Raw genomic sequence first — 22,597 nt, 5'->3', positions numbered from 1 at the left:
GCCTTTGCAGAGTTGCTGGATATCTGGTTCAATATTGGTCAACTTTCAGTCAAAGATCGGCACACACTAAGACGATTTCTGTATTTTGATTTTATTTGAAGGAGCGATGAAAATCCTTTCTCACAAAGATAGGTTGTAGAAAACTGCATGACGATTTTCAGTGCTTCTTCAAATAATTCCAGAAATTCACTTCTCACTGAAGGCAAGATGCAGAATCGACCCAAGCCAAGATCACTGAATTGCATTTTAAGCCCTTGTAACTTGAAAGCTCAATTAAATGTTCCTTTTTTCGATAATGAAAGGTCGTTTCTTGTGACTATAAGCCTGAAATAGATGTTGAACCCACAGAAATTTCTTATAAAAAGTTATTCGGAAAATATGTTTAAAAATTCTGTTTCAGAATTTTGAGCGGGTCACAAGCTCTTTCCAAAAACTCAGAATCAACAAAAAAAAAAGATCATTTTCCACTGAAAAGGATTTCAATGCTGTAAAAGGTGCAAATTATCTGACTTTTACATAAATAATGCACAATAACGGTTTTTTTCTTTTCTCAAATGCCTTTATTTTGTCATAGGCATCAAGAACAGTTAAAGAATTTCCCTGTAGGAAGAGATTTAGTTCATTTAATTTCAAAAAAAATGTCTCAAAGATAGGATAGTGTTAATAACCATGCTTCCATTCAACAAGGAGTGATGCAAAATTAGAATTACGTTCATTTACAAACGTAATTCTAATTTTGCATCACTCCTTGCATTTACAAACAATAAAACTTCGTTTATTAATAAGCTTGTTAGTACTTTGCCCCTGGAAATTCAGCAAATTTGAGAATGAAGCAAAAGTTGTATATATTCACTGTCCATTTCATTGCAGAATACTGAAAATAACCTGCTTAGCAGTTGAGCCTTAATAAAATTAACTAGCTTTACAGCATTGTATAGCACAGTTTTAAATTCTAGTGGCATTCCTTTGGAGGCCAACCTTTCCCTATGTATGAAACAATATACCTGATTCATATCCAGAGCCTCTTCCTTGACCATAGAAACAACCCCCAACTGTCTGCCTGTAAAGTCATGAGCTCCATCCAAACAGAAGCCCATGCATTTTCCCCACTGAATCCCTTTGTGTATTATGTAATTATTGAGTGTGTGAAATATTTCTTCTCCAGTTGTTCAGGATGACAAAGTTCTACAAAACAGAATATCGTCATGAATGTTGTTATTTTGCACATATCTTACGTAGCATATTAACTGCGCATCATATGTAACATCAGTAGTCTCGTCTATCTATAACGCATAATAAGGGCTCTTCTTAACTCTTTTGATTAACTGAGATTCTACGTCACTGCCATATCATTAATTCTGCGACCTACAGTGTCAAATCAATAGAAATTGAAAGAAGAGTCAAATTAACATCTTTTAGTAACTTGTTGCCAACCATAGTTTTTACCACATCTTTTATAGCTGGAAATAGTAAATTTTTCTTGATCGAATGAGGTTTCCCTGTTTTTGCTATGTGCAAACTTAAGAGATAGATGCTTCCAGTGCCTTGCTATTAATCGAACCCATGGCCGAAACTACATCTTTCCCATGATTTAATGTCGCTAAACGTTGTTTTTTTTTTTTCAATTTGCTTATTTTTCACATCACAATGTTTAGTTTCTAAATGTCGAAGTTTCGCAGGTTTCACGCACTCGTTCAACAACACTTCATAACACAAAACACATTGAGGTTTCTGTTCACTTTCATCTCCACACCAAGTAAATCTGAATTCCAAATATGAACTGTTATATTTTCTACTGTATTTTTTCTTTGAACTTCTTGTTTCTTCTACTTTAATAGTATCAGATTTACTCTCCATTACAAACGCATATCGCAATTAAGGTTAGCATCACCTGTTTCATTTGCTCTACTTTTCAATGTCCTAGTTCTGAGCCACTATAAATTAAACCACCATTATAAATTAAAAAACGCTTCTGAAAAATATATAAATATACAAATACTGGGATAACTCATGATACACTTTGTCCAAGTATCATTTAGCACTTCTAAAGGTATACTGAACCTTGGTTGAAGGAGGAAAACCTTGAGTAATAAAAATCAATAAACAATAAGCAATTGGTTAAAATGTGGATAATACATGTTCGCTTCAAATCTGACAAAACAGCAAGGGAAGGCTGAACCAATAAAACTATATTGTTGTTCATTTCACCCTTCTTATTATTCATCATTCTGCAGCTACAAATTATTGTAGTGCCAGAATGACGAGTAATAAAAGAGGGGTGAAGTGAACAACAATATAATTTTATTGCTTCCGCCTTTGAACATTCTGATGCTATTTGTTGTTGTTATTTTTTAAAGTCTCCATTTGAATTCAATAATTTTTACTTACTTATTCGATTTTAATTTATTTGGATAATTAAAAAAATATATATTTCTTTAATTAATTTAAGTCTGCCTGCGGACCACCTGTGGTCTGCAGACCACAGGTTGAGAAACACTGCCTTATTGTAATAAGTAGGGTGGTCTGAACAGTTCTTGGCCTCGACCATAGATGGCAACACTATTGGCACGATTTTTTTTTTTTTAAGTTGGTACATCTGTCATAAGCATTCATGTGAAATTACAAGTATTTCTATCAAGTAGTTTGTTTTATATAGCTGTCTGAAGCAAAACTGTTGCCTGTATCCCTTGAAATGGATGAATTGAGTATCGTGCGGTTATAAAATTCTTTGTAAAAGAAGGTTTAATACCAAAAGAAATTCATTTGAAGCTCATAAAAAGTTTATGGACACTGTTCTTCTTTCCTTTCGACAATTAAGAAATGGGCTGCCGAGTTTAAAAGTGGCCGTACCAGCCTTGAAGATGATCTACGTGAAGGACATTCAAAAAGTGTAACAACACCAGAAATCATTGATCAAGTGCACAATATGGTATTGGATGACCGGTGAATCAAAGTGTGTGAAATTTCCTTGACTATAGGCATTTCAAAAAAACGTTTAGGATATATTTTGCATAAAGAATTGCAAATTAAAAAGCTCTGCGTAAGATGGGTGCCATGCTTGCAAACAGCAGATCAAAAACTCATTCGCAGGAAAATCTCTGAACAGTGCTTGGAGCTTTTTAACAAGAATAAAACTGATTTTGTGCATCAATTTATTACTGTGGATGAGACTTGGATTCACTATTGCACACCAGAATCCAAACAGCAATCAAAACAGTGGACAGAAGCCGGTTGTTCAGCACCAAAGAAGACAAAGTCGATTCCATCAGCAGGAAAGGTCATGTCATCGGTGTTTTGGGATGCTAAAGGCATTTTGTTTATTAATTATCTTAAAATGGGTAAAACAATAACCTTGGAATATTATTCTGATCTCTTAATCTGACTAGATGAAAAAATTCTTGAGAAAAGACACGGTTTGCAGAAGAAACAAAAATCATCTTTCATCAGGACAATGCACCTGCCCTCAAAGGTGTATGGCAATTGGAAAATTAAGGAATCTGCACTATAAATTGTTGGAACAGCCATCCTATTCTCCAGATTTGGCTCCCTCTGACTTCTGTCACTTCCTCATTGGTCAGCGTCTTTCTTTGAATCAAGAGGTGATTGCAGCTGTAGAGGGGTATTTTGAAGAACTTACTGAGAACCACTACAGGGCTGGGATAATGGTGCTGGAGCATTGATGGAATAAATGTATTAGTCTTAAGGAAGATTATGTTGAAAAATAATAATTTTTAAATTATAAATTTGCTTTTTCATTGTTAGGTCAAGAATGTTTCAGACCACCTCATAAGTAGATTATTAAAACATTACCTCTCTTTAGTAAATCTGTGCTGTCCATCAAAGATAATACCATTGTTGTAAACCCAGTTCTGTAAACCTAATTCTCCCCAGTCTTTCCAACAGTTTAACCATAACAGTTGACACACAGATTGGTCTATAATTTGATTCTGGTCTTCTGTCACCTCCTTTATGAAGCTGTGCAATCTTGCCTTCCTTCCTTCCACTTCTTTGGGATGTCATTCTTAGTGCACTATTTTGAACTGCCTTCCTTTTCCTTTAGGTGTTAAAATCCTAAGCATTTGAAAGAGAAATCAGTATATCTTTGCTTCATCTGTAACTGCTTATTTTAAAACCTGCTTGTAAAAGGTGAACAATTTCTGTTGCCATATATAGGATTTGAGCTTGGGTCCTTTGCAACCAGTTGATGAACCATGCAAGAACAAAACTAGGGCAAGAAAGTTTTGCCATGTTTCAAGAATGCTATGCCATGGTAGTATTGACTAGTAATGGTTTTACAGGTAATCAGCATATTAAGTATTAGTAATCCCTTGAATTTTTTACTTTCTGTATTCTAAGTTGATCAGTCTGATAGTTTTGTCATCATAAAAATAGTTTATAATTTTGCTTAATTATTAATCCTGTAGTGTTTTTTCCCCCTATACTATCTTTAGCATAATTGAGGTTGCTGTTATTTTTGTTGAAAAATTATATATTTTTTTATTAATGAATTTTAGATGTACTCGTTGATGAAAATCCTCATCCATGTGGAGATAGTGGGTTCCAGTGTAATGCCTCAAAAAATCAAGTATGCAAACTATTCTGGGAGGGGCCAAATGATGGTATCACAAATTTTGATAATTTTGGACTTGCTATGCTTACTGTGTTCCAGTGTGTAACTAATGAAGGCTGGACGGATGTTTTATATAATGTAAGAAAATTGTACTTTTCTCATATTCTTTATGTATGATAATAGTGAAATATCATCATGAATGAACAAATTTATAATTTTATTATAAAGAATTAATGAAAACATTTGTTTCTGAAACTGTACCTACCTACCTAACTGCACTTTATTCTATAAATTGCAGTTGAAAAACTGCTTATATTTATTCTATAAAGAGTTGGAATTTGAAAAACTAACCACATGTCAAGTGTAATGGTATAAACACAGCAAAAATAAGTTACCTGAATTTCATATTTTATAAATTATGTGTTGTTTAAATGTATGTAATAGTTGGTAGAATGGCATTCTAGTGTAAGTGCTGGTAAGCCAGTGAATGCATCTGACAGGATATAAGAGTATTGTTTTTACTATTATTATATGAACATCTCTATAGAGTCTGAACACTCATCACTAAGCCCACACTAACCAATATTTCCACAGTACCTATCATACCTCTCCTTAAACTCATTCACTGAGAAAGCACACATGATCCTTTCTAGTAAATCATTCACCACTCTCAGATCTAGTCTTCATGCCCTTGGTAACTACACTCTTATGCAACTTTCAGAGGTGACTCCCTTGAGCTCTCCTCTATATCATATAAAATGTTTCTTTTGCATCAGTCCAATAAAACCACTTCAGTAACTTACATGTTTGTATCATATCCTTCTTTTTTCCTAGCAGATAAATTTTGCAACCATTTAACAACAAACATTTAATCTCTAAATCTAAAATATAATTCTCTCTTTACAGAGAGAATTACATTTATCTGTCACCATCTTGTATGCTCAACTGTGGATCCTGCCACCACTTCTACATTCCAAAGAAACCTAGTAAGAGGGATAATCTTTATATCTCTGTTTGTCAGCAGAGATATTGAGATTTATTGCCCAATTTTAAAGTATGCCTCCTGAATTCAACTTCTTGTTCACCATAACCCTTAAATCCCTGAAATGAGATATTATGCTACTGAATTGTTGCATCCTGCTACAGAAAGTAACAATTAGAGGAATATTGACAGTGCACGTGTCTATCTATATACAAATGCCAGAATATTATTAATAAAGGAAATGAGTTTGTGGCATTGATTGACTTACTCTATCTGTAAATTATTGAAATTAGTGAAACAAAGTTGACAGAGGAGGATGTCCTGATACCAGGACATGAACTGCACCCTCTCAGGGTAAAGAATTAGAAGGGAAAATGATGCTAATGGTTTTGAGAGTATATGGCATGAGGTAGACATGAATAGGACAGGATATTTAGTGGAACATGACTATAAGCCTGGAAATATAGGGTAATGAGTGGGGAGTGTTTAGGAAAATTAGTTTGGCAAGCACAAAATGATCACTATGATATAGGGGATTTTAGCAATGTAAACTGGGCAGTGGATAGTGTGTTCAGTAATAAGGCAAACAAATTTCTGGAACTCTTGAGTGGACCGATGTCTTAGCATATGGCTAAGAAGATGTCGAAACCAGGCAATTTGGAATTTGGTCATAGCATCAGAAGATTTGATCATGACTGAGATGTCGTTTGTTCCTAGTCGGAAAGAGTAACCACATAGTCCTGAATTGGAAGGTGAATAGATGCAGAATTATCAAGGAGGAAAGAATTTACTTAGATTTGTAAGATAAATGATTAGAATAGACTCAAACATTTGAGGCAGTATGTGGATAGAAGAATTGGAATTAAGAGGGAGTAGTAGTGTATTGGAGCTAGTTAAGAAATGTTTGTTAACAGCATTGAGATAGTATACCACAAGTGAAGATGAAAACGATTGGGAACAGAATTGATGACTATAGAAATCAAAGATTGCAGATGAAAAAATGTGATTGAAGGCATATAAGGAGAGAGGTAAAGAACAGTTGGGCGAAGATTACAAAGCTTGAGCAAGGAAGGTACTAGTGTAGTAAGGAAACAAAGAATATGAGAGGAAATTAAAATTGCCATTAAAGGAGAATCCTGAGATATTCTTTTGTTAAGTTGTCAGAGGAGAAATTATTAACAAATGATCCTACAGGGAAATGAAGAAGAAATGAATGAAGGATATGTATTCCAAATAATGAGCACTCTAGATGTTGGTAAGGCAGTAGGATTAGGTAATTTTTTTTTTATTATGTCTTAAGGACTGTGATAAGGACTGACATGGCTGATAAATGAAAATCTTGTAATGTGGCAAGTTCCTAAGTAGCGAAAATGGTATAAGATAGTGCCATTGCAAAGGTAGAGGTATGCCAAGAATGGAAGTCAAACTACAGACCAGTTTGTATTTCTCCTGTGGTTAAGATTTTGGTGGAAACAATGATTAAGAGCCCATACACAGGACTTGGGAAGATGAGGATATTATTATTTATGGGAGCCAGCATGAATTTTTTTAAGAAATATTCTTGTTTCAGTAATATAATATCTTTTTATAATCAAGTAACAAGAGCTAAGCTTACCATCCTTATTTTTTCTAAATTTTGCAAAAGGTGTATGATAGGATGCTGCATAATAAGTTGATATTTAAGTTACAACATATGGCTTTTCCTGGAAAAAGAGGCAGGGGTAGACCATTAATGAGATGGATGGCGTGTGTGGAGTGGCTGATCTTCAGAGAGTTGAGGCTGCCAGAAAATCAAACAACAGGACTACATTGCGAGGCCTGGTGTGCAACACATCACCGAGCATCGGAGTGACCATACGGCATCTGTAGATGCCCAGTGAACATAAAGTGAACATATGGCTTTGGATGCTGGGTTAATAGATTGGATTGAAAATTGGCTTTCTGTTAGATATCAGAAATATAGCCATAGCACAATTGGAAGAAAAGTGGAACATTGTGCCCTTCGATTGGAAAAAGACCTGGGTTCAATTCTCATCATGATGAGGGGTACTTATATATAGGCTTTTTCAGTTGAAGTTGAGTTAGCCAATCTCGTATGGTGATAGCAGGGTTTTTTTCTCCCAGAAACTTGGGTTTTTCTTCCCGCATACAGACAAATTGGCCTTCAGAACATAAGCAGTTTACGGACAAAAAAATACAATACTGTGGTTGATGATGATGGGTGATAGATGGCATTGATGGTAGTAGTGGAGAAGATGAGATGTATTTAGTGAAGTAGAGTAGTGTGCCCTCCCATGATGAGTCCTTGGATTCCCTGGAGGTGTCATGATGTAATAATAATAATAATAACTTCTGGGGATGTCCACTCGTCCTTCCCATCTTAATATCCACTCCTTTTTTATAATTCCTTCTGTATTAATTTGATAAAATCCCTTAACTAACTTGAAGTTCTCTATCATACTCCTCTTTTCCTCCTATCCACCAACCTTTGTAATCCACATTTTCTCAAATGCTCTTCATAAACAACACACCAGAGTCCTGATATCACTTTATTTATTCTTCTTTGGACCCGCTCTAATGTTTCCACATCACAATGAAAACAATTATGTGACCAAATCTGAGCACAATAGTCCATATGTGGTATGACCAATGCCTTATATAGATGCCACCACCTCCTTATCCCCTACATGTCAGTGTACTTTTTATCATAGCAGCAATACGATGTGCAGTCTTTGCAACACAGGTGACGTGCCCTTGGAACTTCAGTCCATTGGTCACCATCACTCCAAGATCTTGAATCTCATCTACTTCCTGTAGTACATCTCCACCAATACAGTATCTAACCTTATATCTCTGTATCCCAAAGATCTTCATTTATTAACATGTAACATCTTCATTTATTAACATTAAAACTGCAACTCCAATTATTTGTTCAAGCTAAAAGTCTATTCAAATCTTCCTGAGGCAGTCTATCAAATGCACTTGCAAATGCATTTGATAGACTGCCACATGACAGACTAATGTATTAGCTGCTGTAGAGAATTAGCATCAGCACCACTCCAATAATTCTGTCTAACTTTGCATTATCAGCAAACATTTGAAGATCCCCAGTCAGTCCACATGAAATATCATTAAGAAATAAGTTAAACAGCAGTGACCCAAGAGCAAAACCTGAAGCATGCCCCTGGTCACCTCCCTTTTCTGAGGCACTGCTCTATCATATACAGCTTGCTGGTATCGTTCAGAAAACCAATCTTCAATCCATTTAATCAGTGTGTTATGCAATTCAATCTTCTGCAGCTAATACATTAGTCTGTCATGTGGCAGTCTATCAAATGCATTTGCAAGTCAAAGAAAATCACTGTATATGAATCACCCTTATCCAACACATTCATCACCTTATCATAAAATGTAAGCAGATTGCTAAAACGAGACCTTCCCATCACAAACTTATATTAATCATCATAGAGAATGTTGTCCATCAACCTAATTCTGCATTCTATTCATAACCAATTTCTCCAACATTTTGACCACAACTTCAGATATACAGACCAGTCTATATTGGAAGCTTCCATCCTAGAACTATGCTTATAGAGAGGAAGCACCTCTTGCTTTCTCAGGTTTTCCATTAACTTCAGTAATTACTTTCTCTTGCAGCATCAGTCTCTCTCTAGTTGGCTCACACCAAATCCATTTATATATAGTCCATCTCTTTTATATAGCTCCATCTATCCCTCAAATCATCCCACACTTTTACAAAATGAACTTCTTTCTCCTCACACAACTCTGCTAGCATGCCACTCATAATCTTCACTTAGCTTCTCAACTCATCATCATACTTGAGCAACATGCTGACTATCTAACCTACCACACTGTTATCTTTCTCTCTCTTCAACAGCTTTCTGACATCTCCTTGTTACCTACCAAATCATTTGTGCCAACTACTACAAGTGCTTTTTTGCTTGTTTACTCCTCTTATGCAGTTATTCAATTACCCTGCTCATTCTACCTATTTCACTCACCACACATCGAATCATTGAATTTCCATTCAGGGCTACTCTTTGAATCATTCAATTCCTTTAAAAAGGCCATCTTTCATCCCATTCTTCCTCACATTTCCATGCAAATCTGTAGTTTACTCAGTTCATTCCTCTTATTCTTAATTTATTGCCTCATTTTTACCAACTTCCCTTTCATCTCTTCAATTACTTTCTCACTGCCATTTGTGCCAATTGCATTTTCACTACCTTGTGCATCCACTGTCTTACCGCTCACCACCAGTTTTGCCTGCTGTCGTGCAGTTATCAGCTGCATTATCTTTCATGCACTCAACCAGACAGTCAATCATGTTTACTTCATAACAACATCCATGGTCTTTTGCCCACTACTGCTCACATTGTGACATCTCATAATCCATAAGCATTTAAATTATGTATGAACATACATACATATTAAATATATGGTCAATTTAACAATAAGTCTTGTATTTTTTAATCCATAAGCATGTTATACTTCTTGCACACCCAAACTCTCTCATCTTTCCTATTAATCCTCTCCACATAGATATCTTCAATATCTCCCCAAGCATGCATATTGTATTCCCAGTCTTATTTTTGAAATATCTATGCCATTTGCATTCGTCTTTTTTGCCAGTCTACATCTCATCGCCATTTTGCACATACTCAATGCAAGACACACAAAGAATTTAGTTAATGCACAACTTTAACTAAACTGAACACCACCTACTGATCACAGCTGTCATATTACTATGTTCAATTAACAACGTATCAATATTGCCACACAAAATTATAAAATTTAAACCTTATCTTTTCACAGCTCTCTCAAATGCATGTTTAAAATATGTGCTGAATATTCATTCATAGTTGATTGATTCATTCATAGAATAAATGCTCACTTATTCATTCATACTACTTAACATTTCAAATGCTTCAGTTTTGTTCATCCATTTCATCTCATGCCTCATCCAATCCAATTCAACTTTGGAATCTCGCGTCACATTCTCTCTATCATTCAAACTCTCGACTCCCACTTCATAAGGATACTGCATTAGCAAATATTTTACAAACATACTTTATTCCAAGGGGGGGAGTCTCTTGGCCCCCTTGGAATAATGTATGTTTGTAAAATATTTGCTAATGCAGTATCCTTATGAAGTGGCAGTCGAGAGTTTGAAAATTAGAAAGTTTGAATGATAGAGAGAATGTGACGCGAGATTCCAAAGTTGAATTGGATTGGATGAGGCAAGAGATGAAATGGATGGGGAGTGAAATTAAGAACATTCGGGTGAAAATGTTTAAAACAAATCAGGTAGGTACGAAAGAGTTAACAAAAGACAAGTGACTGGTGTTGTATGGCGACTCCATTATTAAAGGTGTGATAAAGATGAGAGGATGCACAAGGTATGTTTTCCAGACCGTAAAATGAGTAGAGTGATTGAGGCATTGGATATGAGCAGGGAGCAAGCAAAGCAATTGAAGGATTTAATAGGTATGAATCATTTGACAGAGGACAAAGAGCATGTCAGAATGGATATCAGGAGGCTGCTTTGACGGATAAAAGAAAATAGTGTGACAGGAAGGGTAGTAAGTGTGTAGTAAGTGCAGATGAGGCGATGAGCAAGGATTATGAATGATATGTTGGCTGAAATGTGTGAGGAGAGGGGATTACAGTTTGTTCATGTGGAATGAGTTTGAAGGACTAAGTGAACTGTATGGGAGTAAAGGACTGCATTTGAGTGGTTATAGTGTGAGTCGCTTGGAAAGACTGCTGCTGGAAGGTAGAGAAGTGAGTACAGAGAATGAATCAGATCAAGTGGGAAGTGATGTGGAAGAGCAGAAGAGTAAGACAGGAGAGATTGAAGAGGTGGTTATGAATGGGGAAGGGAGTGGCATGAGTATGGAAAATGAGAGAATGGGTGTGCAAGAGGAACATGGAAACGGGGAGGCTCAGGGTGGACAGGGATACACAGTGTTAGAAAAGTGGATGCTCCAAGAGGATGTGAGAGGATGTGTAGACAGGAAAGGAATGGGATGATCTGGGATCAAGAGGAAACAGAATAAGCAGAAAGGGAAATGGCCCCAGTCGAGCATGGAGTGATCATATTCAATGAGTGGTATCAGTGGAACTAGCTGTAGATCCAGAAATGAGCTGTTGTGTTTGTATACCAATGCTAGAAGTATAAGAAACAAGGCAGATGAAATGGTTGCAATAATTGCATCTGTTCACCCAAAGATTGTTGGAATAAGTGAGACATGGTTGGAAGAGGACGACATCCTGAGAGGAATAGAGATGGAAGGGTATGATGTGTTTCATGAGGATAGAAGGGGTAAAAAGGGGAGGGGGAGTGCTATTGATGATAGAGAAAGAGTTATGTCCATACAAAGTAGAGATGCAAGAGGGAAATAGTGCCAGTGCTTTTGAGGCAGTATAGTGTAAGATAGAGGTGAATGGAATGAAATACTTGGTTGGATGTGTTATAGACCAGATAATGTGCATTGGTGAAAATGAAATGTATAATCAAATTAGCCAAGCAAATAAGAAAACGGTGATAATTGTGAGCAATTTTAATTATGGCAATATAGACTGGAATGATGAGAAAGCAACTGGAAGTAAAGAAAATGAGTTTCTTGAGTTTTTGAGGGATGACTATCTCAGACAGTATGTAACAGAGGGCATGCGAGGATTGAGGATTTTGGATTTGATCATCTAATCAAAGGACGTAATTATAAATGAGGTGTCAAATCATCCACCAATCGGTGAGAGTGAAAATGAGGTGATTACCTGGGTGGTTGCCAGCAGTGTGAGGACCTCTCTGAGAAAAGGGTATATGTGGAACTACGAGGGGGAGGGGATTATGAAGAGCTCAGGAGACAGCTTGAGGGTGTAGCATGGAATGAAGATATAGCTGGAAAAGAGATCAGCATAGTTTAGGGGATTTTCACAAACTATCTAGTAGATGCAATGTCTCTGTGCATTCCAAGGGTGGGAAGATTAAATAAGGTAGGTGTGAAATGGATGAATAAAGAGATTAAGCATGCGATACAGAGGAAACGGGCATTGTGGAAGCAGCATATGAGAAGTGGAAATAACCAATTCCATGAGGAGGGTGACTTGGTTGCTGAGGGTAGCTAAAGAGAGGTATGAAAAGCAGTTAGCTAATGAAGCCAAAAAGAATCCTAAGGAGTTCTTTCGATAGCCAGCAAAAGAAAGAATGATTATGGATCGATGACATTGATTGGAGAAAATGGTAGAAAGACAGCTGTTGCAGAATGTGTGGTGGAGATACTTAATGAGCAGTTCATAAAGGTCTTTCAATCTTGTGAATGTGACTTCATGGAATGATTGAGAGCAGTTGATGATGGGAAGGAGAGACTGATTGTAAGTGAGTAAGAGGTGTATGGGGAGTTGAGCAAACTAGATGTAAATAAGGCTGTGGGACTTGATAATATATCACCACGTATTCTGAAGGAATGTGCCGGGGAGTTGGTCCCGGCCTTTCATATTTTTTAATATGAGTCTTGTACTTGGTCAAGTTCCTAAGGAGTGGAAGGAGGGCAAGATTATGCCACTTCATAAAGGAGGTGATCGAACTCGAACATCAAATTATAGGCCTATCTGTGTGTCAGGTGTTGTGGTTAAGTTGTTGGAGAAGCTTGTGAGAACTAGGATCCAGAGTTGGGTTGACAACAATGGTATTATCTTTGATGGACAGCATGGATTGGTTGAAGGGAGGTCATGTTTTAGCACTTACTTATTACAATAAAAGACTTCCTCCATGGATATAGGAGAAGAGTACACAGTGATATACTTGGATTTTGTTAAGGCTTTTGATATAGTGCCTCATGATAAGTTGACAGTCAAACTAGAGCAGATGGGGTTGGATATTAGATTAGTGCATTGGATTGGAGACTGGCTATCTGATAGGTATGAACAAGTTGTGTAATGGGGAGTGATATCCAGGAAAAGGAAAGTCACTAGTGGAGTGCCTCAGGGGTCTGTTTTGGTGCCATTACTGTTTAACTTGTATATTAACGATATAGGTGAAGATTTGAATGGAGATATTCAGTTGTTTGCAGATGATGCAAAGTTGGGACGAACCATGAAGGGTAGTGAAGATGTTGTGGCCTTATAAGAAGACTTGAATAAATTGAATGATTGAGCATGGAAATGGGGATGCGAGTTGAATGTTGCAAAATGTAAGGTTTTAAAATTTGGAAAACAAAGATGGAATGCAGAATTTATGCTTGGTGAGGATATATTGCTAGAGGTGGAAAAAATAAGGGATCTGGGGGTGATAGTGGATAAGGATCTGAAATTTAGGGGACACATCGCCAAAATTGTGAAGACAGCACAAATGCTTCTGGGAATGATGTGGAGGACACTGACGTGTAGAAGTAGGGAGATTCTTGTTCCATTGTATAAGGCTTTGATTAGGCCACACATGGACTATTGTGCCCAGATTTGTTCACCTGGTTTTCAGAAGGACAAAGAGATGTTGGTAAGCGTCCGTCCAGAGGCTACTGACTAAGATAGTTTATAACCTCTGGATTGTCGAATATGGGGAAAGATTGAGAAGATGCAACTTGCAGAGTCTAGTGGACAGGAGGAGGAGGAGTGTAGATATGATCAAGACCTACAAGTTAGTAAGGGTTGTTACTAACTTGTAGGTGTTAGTAAGAATCATTGCTGGAGAGGTTCTACAGAAAATAGTGGGCGATCATGGGAGAGCCAGAGGTCATTCCTGGAAACTGTATAAAGAGGGTGTGAGTTTGGAAAATGAGATGCAGGTTGTTTTCATACAGAGTTGTGAATGATTGGAATGCCTTGCCTGAGAGTATGGTGTCTGCAGAGAATTTGAGTATGTTTAAGACATGGTATGATGAGCTGTGTGTGTGTGTGTGTGTGTGATAAAAGGACCTCCCAGATGAGTCTTTGACTCCATAAGGTCTTGGGATAATAATAATAATAATTTTCTGTTAAATCACTTTCTTCTTCTTCACACCTCTGAGTAGATGTGAGGACAATGTGATGTTTATTTTTTGGTTTGAAAGACCTGGATTCCAATCTCAAGTGGAGCTTTTTATAAGAGCTTTTCAGCTGAAGATTGGTTAATCTAATTTTGCACTGTTAGTCTTTCGCATAAGTTTGAATGATATATTTTGCATAATTTTATATTTCTAATAGTATAATCAGTGGTATATTTTCAGATTAATGATTCCTGTGGAAATGAATGGCCTTGGATATACTTCATCAGCCTTATTATCCTTGGTTCTTTTTTTGTCCTTAATCTTGTTTTGGGTGTGTTAAGTGGGTAAGTTGAATATTTCATTCAGAATTGTTTAAATTGTGTTCTGTAAACATATCTCTCCATAATTTTGTTATCATTTTTTGTGTATGGATTTAAATATTGTAATTATTTTCAGTTTAGGTAGACTTACTTTTTTATGTATTAATGAATGTAAAATGATAACTACAAAATGAAGGAATTCATATATACTTTCCTAATCTCCCTGCCAGACACATGTTTACTTAATACACCAAAAAGATGCAAAGAATGCAATAGTGTTGAAGAAACATGAATAAGAGGTGCTAGCCATCAATTATCTGCGTTAAGAGGTCTGCTAATCCATCACATTCAGGAGATTGCTTAACTGGATTAACTAGCATTTGTATTTGCATCTCAATATACAAGTTAAACAACAATGGTCCAGAAACAAACTGCTGGAGAACATCATTGGTGACTTTCCTCTTTCAGGATATTTCACTGCACAACTTGCTGATACCAATCTAACAGTCACCTATCCAACTCACTGTTTTAATATCCAGTCCCATTTGCTCCAATTTAGTTGCCGCCCTGTGTGGTGATCTATCAAAAGCCTTAGTATACCACTTAGGCCATTTGCAAAATCTAATTATACTACTGCATATGATTAATGTCCAGTGCATTTATCACCTTGTTATAGTAAATTGTTAGAACAACAAGACCTCCCTTTAACAAACCCATGCTGATTATTATGGAGAATGTTGTTTAAGTGATACGTGTGCCATGACAGATTTCTTCAATTAACACAAAAAAAAAACACAAGGGATAAGTAATATATTTATTTAAGGTATAACAGGAAATATTGCAATATTGATAATTCATTAGATATTAAAAAAAAATAAATAAATTATTCATGTGTGATTAAAATAAAACTTTCCCATATCTTAGATAGAAACGCAGTTCTGATTTAGGTTTGCATGGTGAAGTAAAGACCTCAGTGCTCTCTTTAAACAAATGTTCAAATTTATCTTCTGATTTCCATCTTCAAAAGATAAATGGTCTCCTCTAGCTCTCCCTGTTGTCTACCAGGTTCCCTGTGACTATCATTGTTCTTACTTTGGATAAACTGGAAGCTATGTAAAGAGAATACAAGAACACCAATCTTACATTAGCAACAGTGAATCTGAAAAATCTGGCTTGGCACAACACAGAATAAATACAGACCAGAACACTATGATATGAAACATTCTTACTTCATTGATGTTGGTATAAATTTGAACTCTTGTTTAAGAAGGTGCTGAGGACTTACTTCACCATCCAAACTTAAATCAGAATGACTGCCTATCTCTAGTTATGATATGGAAAGTCTTATTTTAATTGCTCATCAATAATTTTTTAATTTATTTTAATTTATTTTTTAAATAGCTAATGAATTATTAATATTGCAATATTTCCTCAGTTATACCATTGTGTTGTTTTATGTATAACATCACGTGGCCCTTTTTCAAATCAATCCATTGTTTGCATTCCACTTTGTAATTAACTACTGTCACTACTGATGATGGCTTGTGATATTCAGGCTGAAATATATGGCCTTAAATAAATAGTATTACTTATCTCTCTCTCTTTTTTTTTTTTTTTCATGTTAAATGAAGAAATCATGGAGAATACTGTTGTTATCATGGTGAATACTGTTATTTTAAACAGTATTCACCATGTCATTACTGTTATTTTAAACAGTATGCTGTTTAAAAGCTTTGTGCAACTGAATTTTACTATCATGCATGTTCCATTTCCACAGTGCTCTCTTTTCCATATTACATGCTTAATCTTTTCATTCATCTCCTTGACACCGCTCTACCTTACTCAGCCTTATGACGTTCAGAATGCATTCACACATCATTGTTGGGAAATATCTCAGTCAGTGCTCAAGCAGGCATTTAACTTCTTTCTGCTTACCTTCTCATTCCATGCTATAGCTCCAGGCTGTCTCCTAAGCTTTTCATAATCACTGGGCTTAAAGTTCTCCAATATATCTTTTCTTCACAGTAGTGTTCATATGGCTGGTCACCATCCAAATGGTCACTCACACAGCCTGAAGGGAAATGTTACACCCTCACTTAGTCACATTTTCTGATGAAATGGTTACATCTATGATTTTCAGTCCTCTACATATTGCCTAATACTTGTCTTTCAAGAACTGAAGAAGTTCATTTTACTTATTCCAAATGCCATCCCTTCATTACAGTCTACACTCAGTGAACAAAACATTAGAGATGCCTACGTAATAGAATGGCAGTCCTCCTCTAGTGCAAAAAAAAACAGTCTGTACTCTCCAAGGCATTGTCCACAACTGCAGCTTAGACGTCAGTCCCAGATACACAAATCTGATGTCTCACTCTACCACCTCCCAGAGAGATTCAGTCAAATTTAAATCCAGGGGCATTGGGACCACTGGATGATCTGAAACTCAGACGAGTGTTCCTCGAGCCATCCCACCAGACTGCTCAAGGAACACTTGAGCGGGCTGGTGGGATGGCACATTGTTCTGCTGAAACAGATCTTTGGCTGCAGGATGTGCAGAAGCAATGAAAGTGTGTAGGTGATCAGCTAGCACATTCTGGTAGCTCAGTGTTGAAGGACTTCTCCAGACACACTAAGGGACCTAATGCATCACATGAGAAGCCCCCCCCCCCAAACCATCACTGACACCACCAACTTGAACAGAGCCGACCTGGCATGATGGAGTCATGGCCTCATTCTGTCGATGCCACATCTGCACCCTCCTGTCAGATCTCAGCACAACTGATAACAGGATTCATCAGATCACACGACTCTTGTCTACTGTGCAGTTGTCCAATTTGATGGTCCCTATGCCAGGTGAGGTGTAATGCCTGATGATGAGCTGTCAACAGTTGTACATGATTAGGATGTCAATGTCCTAATCGTTGTACACAATTAGAATGTTGACTCCTGTAGCCCTTGTATGCAGAGTATGCTATACTGTTCACTCGTTGACTCTGCTTGGACCTCTGATGTTTAAATTGGAAATTGAAAGTGATTTTTGCCACTGTTGCCCTGTGGTTGGTCTGTATGAGCCTGGACAGTCCACGTCGGCTGTGGTCATCAATGGTGTGTGGTCAGCCACCACTTGCTTGCTGGGTACTGGTATACTAGTGGTAGATCCTTCATACAGTTGTCCTCCCTCAAGAACTCTAGGGTTCTTACTACTTTAGCAATAGAATGACCCATCTGTCTTGCACTGATAATATATCCATGCTCAAAAGTCGCTAAGATTGCCACATTTATCTGTGTTCGTCGATTGCAATACACTATTGGAGAGCCCTGAGGTCTGCCTGTTTATCATCTGCATTTGTTTTGGGTACATTTCACTCTGCATGGGAAGATGCCAGTGTCATCACCCCCTATTTCTAATGTTTTGTCCATTGAGTGTATATCACTATAATTAAAAGTACCCATAATGATAGCCCTTCCTTTGTTCACTAATCCAAGTTGCTTATATATTTCTTCATTACAACTCCCCACATTCCCTGGCTAATAACAACATCCAGCTATATATATCTTCCTGTCAGCCTCATCTCACACCAACCATACTGCTTCAAAACCATTGCCACTATTTCGATCTTGCATCACCACCTTACGTGGATGTCATTCTTCCATTATCATCAGCTGTTATTCTTACAAACATTTTATCATTCCATTTTTATCCCTGTCAGAAATCATTCTCTTATCTAACAGTGTTTAACTTATTCCAACAATTTTTTGGGCAAATAAACTCATTAAAAAAATAGAAATTCATGTCCTTTATTTTAATGCTGAAATTCTTAAATAAACCGATTCACTTGGAAGTCTCTATAACCAATCTTATTCAATGTCTCCATATTGGTTGTGATCTTTTATACACATGCTCAGTTGCTTTCATCACCACTTAGTCCACATCCCTTCAGACTAAATTATTCCCTTTCCCCCTTTATTATTATTATTATTATTATTAAACAAGACCTCATGGAGTCAAAGACTCATCTTTACATTACAGATGGTTTGATATTTCTATGCTGACCATACACAGACATTCTACTGCTTCTACACCTCCCTGTGAGGCATCTGTTCATTGTGGAGGGGTCCTCACATTGATGATGGTACTGGCCCTTTTTTGTTCTTCCTCTTTTTCTTTGTTTTTCTTATATTCTTTGCTCTACTTCTCCTGAATTTGTTTTTTTTTTACTATCCTTTTTTCCAAACCACCATCACTGGGATACAATATCCTGCTGTGTTTGCTATGTAGTGCAACCTGCGGACATCTGGAAAGGGGAGATCCTGGTAGTGTTGCACTACTTTGGTCTCTGCTTTGACAAAGATGGGTGGGTTGATATCTCTGTTGTAAGTAATGGGATGTCCAATACAATACATAATCTGTTCTAGATATGCAGGGCAAGAGGGCAGCTGTAGAATGCATGTTCTACTGTTTCCAGTTAGTAGCAGATGTCACAGATTAGATCTCCGATGTTGAAATACCTCCATTTGATGGTGTTGACTGGAAGGCAGCATATGCAATTCTCCAAGCAAGATCCCTCCTGTTAGGGTATCCTTGAAACTTCCACAAATTGTGAAACAAAGTATTGTTGTCAGTACCCAACTGTGGAATTTCGTGGCGAAAGAGATTAAAGATTTCTTTATACCAAATTTGAATTTTTTTAATGGAAAGAATATCAATGCCAGAGAGTTTGAGCAGTCTTAAATTTAAACGCAAAGTGTTGTAGTATTCAGGAACAATTTCAGCTTTTGGACCTTCATAATCATTAACTCTAGACAGAGGAAGATGAAAACCTGGGTAGTACAGGAGAAGGTCTGCTCATGTGTGATTAGTCTTCAATATTTTATGGATTTTTGAAACTGTATCGCTTATAAAAAGTATGTTTCTAGGTTCTTGTGTATAAGTTCTTGGACTGGTAAGTGGAGAACTTATACACAAGAACTCATTATTCCAAGTATAATGAGGGGTTTCTCTCTTTTGGGGGGGGGGGTTAGTCCAAAAGAAAGGCCTCCAAGATCCCACTTTCCAAAAACTCTTTCTTTTAAGGTTACATGGTGATCAGCATTCATTTTTCTCAATCTCAAAAATCTCAAAACAAGAAGACTTGAAGTTTTTTTTTTTTCTCCCCTTAACATTCAATAGCAACTTGAACTGTACAAGTCCAGAAGAAAATCGTAGTATAACAATCTGAACGGTACAAATCCAGAAAAATCTTAGTACAAGAGGACTTCAGCAGAGTTTATTGTAGTTTTTTATTTATTTTATTTATTAATTTTTTATTTTATTTAATTTTTTTATATATTTTTTATTATTATTTTTTATTTATTTATTTTATTTTATTAATATTTTTTTATCATCAGGCTAAGAAAAAGATCAATTAACAGCATAGATTTAATTTATCTTTATAGAGTGCAAGAGCATGTAACTTGGTTTCCTATACACGTATCTTTCTGATGATGACCTCACTACAGGGGTCGAAACATCGAGTGTTATTTTATTAATAATAGGTAAAATAATCATTTCAACACGTGTTTTGTGTTCGTAAATATGAACACTTTCAAAAAAGTTTTAATTTTGTCTTGTCTGCTGAATTTTTCCAGAATACCAAAAAAAATATATATGGAATCATTATCCTTCGAAGTACCTACTACATCATCGGCATAAGCTAATAACTTATTTTCCTTCGTAGTTGAAGGAACTATTATTCCTCACACAACATGTGTATTGTCGACTTCCTGTAATAAAGGTTCAAGAACCAATGAAAAGCGCAGTGGAGTAAGAGGGCAACCTTGCTTTACTCCTTTTTGAATTTTGACTGGGTCTGACAGGAAAACCAGTTAACTAGGAGGTGGGTAATTGAATTGGCATAGGCTTGTTTGATAACGAGCCTATGCCAATAGAAATAGCATGTGGAATAGAAAGGGATGCCAGACATTATCAAATGCTTGAGTAAGGTCTAGCACTGCCATCAACTGCTTTTTCTTGTTAACTAAGTGGATTAGATCACATGGCAGAAATACATTAAATTCTACTTCTTGACCTGGTACTCCATACCCCTGTGTGAGCTTTTAATTATGTATCTCATTCCCACTTTGAGCCTGTTATCGATAATGTGGAAAAATGTCTTGTAGTCAGTATTAGATGGAGAAATAAGTCTCCAGCTGCTGATCAAGGTGTCATCTCTATTAGGTTTTGGAATGAGGACAGTATGGCTTGTTACAAATTCACTTGGTATGTGTCCTGATGAGAGAAAGGAATTGAATATTATAACTAGAATAGGAAGAATAAAATCCCAGGCCTCGCAATAAAGTTATATCCCTAGACCATCAGTTCCTGGAGATTTTCTTGTCTGGCATTCTTTATGGGCGCTGTGGTAATTTCAGATGCTGATGGGTTTGTTAGGCCCATCTTGGATATGAACAGGAAAGCCATTAATGTTCTGAAGTTATAATTTTCAACAGTACTATTGTCTTCAAACAGATTTTTGTAATGTTTTCAGTGGTGGACATGTCTTCTCCATTAACGCAAATTTGAATGATAGTCCTTTCTTTGTGAAATTAAGTGAATTGTCTATTGAAGAATATGATGTCGAGGCTAGCTTGTGAATGGACGTGCTATCGGAGAGCTCCTGAGAGATTTGTGTTTTTTGTTGATTTATTGATGTTTTGGATTCAATTTAATGGACTTAAGTGTGTAATTTTGGTATATTATTGGAGCTTTATTAGTGTGGTTAGTGTACTAAAGTGTTTTATAACATAATCTATGTCGGGAAGTCGCCGCTAGATGAATTCGTAATGTGTAGTGTTCGTGCAAGCTCCAATAAGATAAGTATCATTTTCAGTTATCGATACAAATTACTTAATATTGTGTAGTTTTGTTTTGTTTGCCTTGCGTATTTTAGTGCGTCTATTTTTGGTGTGTTATAACGTATAATTTGACAAAACATGTTGCAAATAAGTATGGCACCTGTGCGAAGGAAAATGGCAGCCAGTAATGAAGGTTCACCATCGTTATCAAAGAATGGTAGCATAAAAGAAATGAGTCAGTGTACTAGCTGTGAAATGTACGCTTTGCAGAGTGCGGTCGGAGTGTGGTTAGATGATAATAAAGGATTGAATGTGTGTAGAAAATGTAGGGAGAATGAGGAATTGAAGTGTATTTCAGATCGTGAGTGTGATATTTTTGTCAACCTTCAGAATGAAGGAAATAGGGATATGACAAGAAACGGCAAGGTTGTACATGAAAATTGTGAGAGTGTGAATGTAGAAAGTGTGAATGATGAGAAAGTATGACAAGCTTAGGAGTTTGATCGGTTCAGTGCCATGGCATGTACAACTGCAAGGACTAGAAGTTGATAGTGCATGGGAGGTAGTTAAGAAGTGCTTGCATGAAGCAATGGCTGAATGTATACCTAGAGTCCGAATAATAAATCAAGTAGGGGTTAAATGGATGAATAACACCATTAAGCTTGAGTTGCAAAAAAAGAAACAACTATGGAGGGAATTTAAGGAGAAGGGTGACTGGCAGGCACATGAACGGTATAAAGCGCAGGCCAGAAGGGTGACGAGTGTGGTAAGAAAAGCAAAAAAGGATTACGAAAGAACATTGGCCATGCAGGCTAAAGAGAATCCTAAACAGTTTTTTAGATATGTAGCAAGTAAAAGGAAAAAGGTACATGGCAGATTGATTTTAAAGAATGCCGATGGT

The 22,597-nt window shown here is 36.6% G+C and overlaps 1 protein-coding gene across 1 annotated transcript in view; it reads left to right on the top strand.

Moving 5' to 3' along the window:
* Positions 1-22,597, top strand: part of LOC150110163 (muscle calcium channel subunit alpha-1-like) — a 1,246,847-nt gene that overhangs the window by 131,170 nt on the left and 1,093,080 nt on the right. The window contains exons 7-8 of the mRNA XM_090391329.1: positions 4,515-4,708; positions 14,780-14,883. Of these exons, the coding sequence (XP_090247455.1) occupies positions 4,515-4,708; positions 14,780-14,883 (298 nt within the window). The remainder of the gene's footprint in view (positions 1-4,514; positions 4,709-14,779; positions 14,884-22,597) is intronic.

The sequence above is a fragment of the Typopeltis vanoorti genome, chromosome 1 (genome assembly GCF_054136105.1).
Source record: "Typopeltis vanoorti isolate ZY-2024b chromosome 1, IOZ_Tvanoo_1.0, whole genome shotgun sequence".
Classification (NCBI taxonomy): Eukaryota; Metazoa; Arthropoda; class Arachnida; order Uropygi; family Thelyphonidae; genus Typopeltis; species Typopeltis vanoorti.
This window is presented reverse-complemented; position numbering and strand designations above follow the sequence as displayed.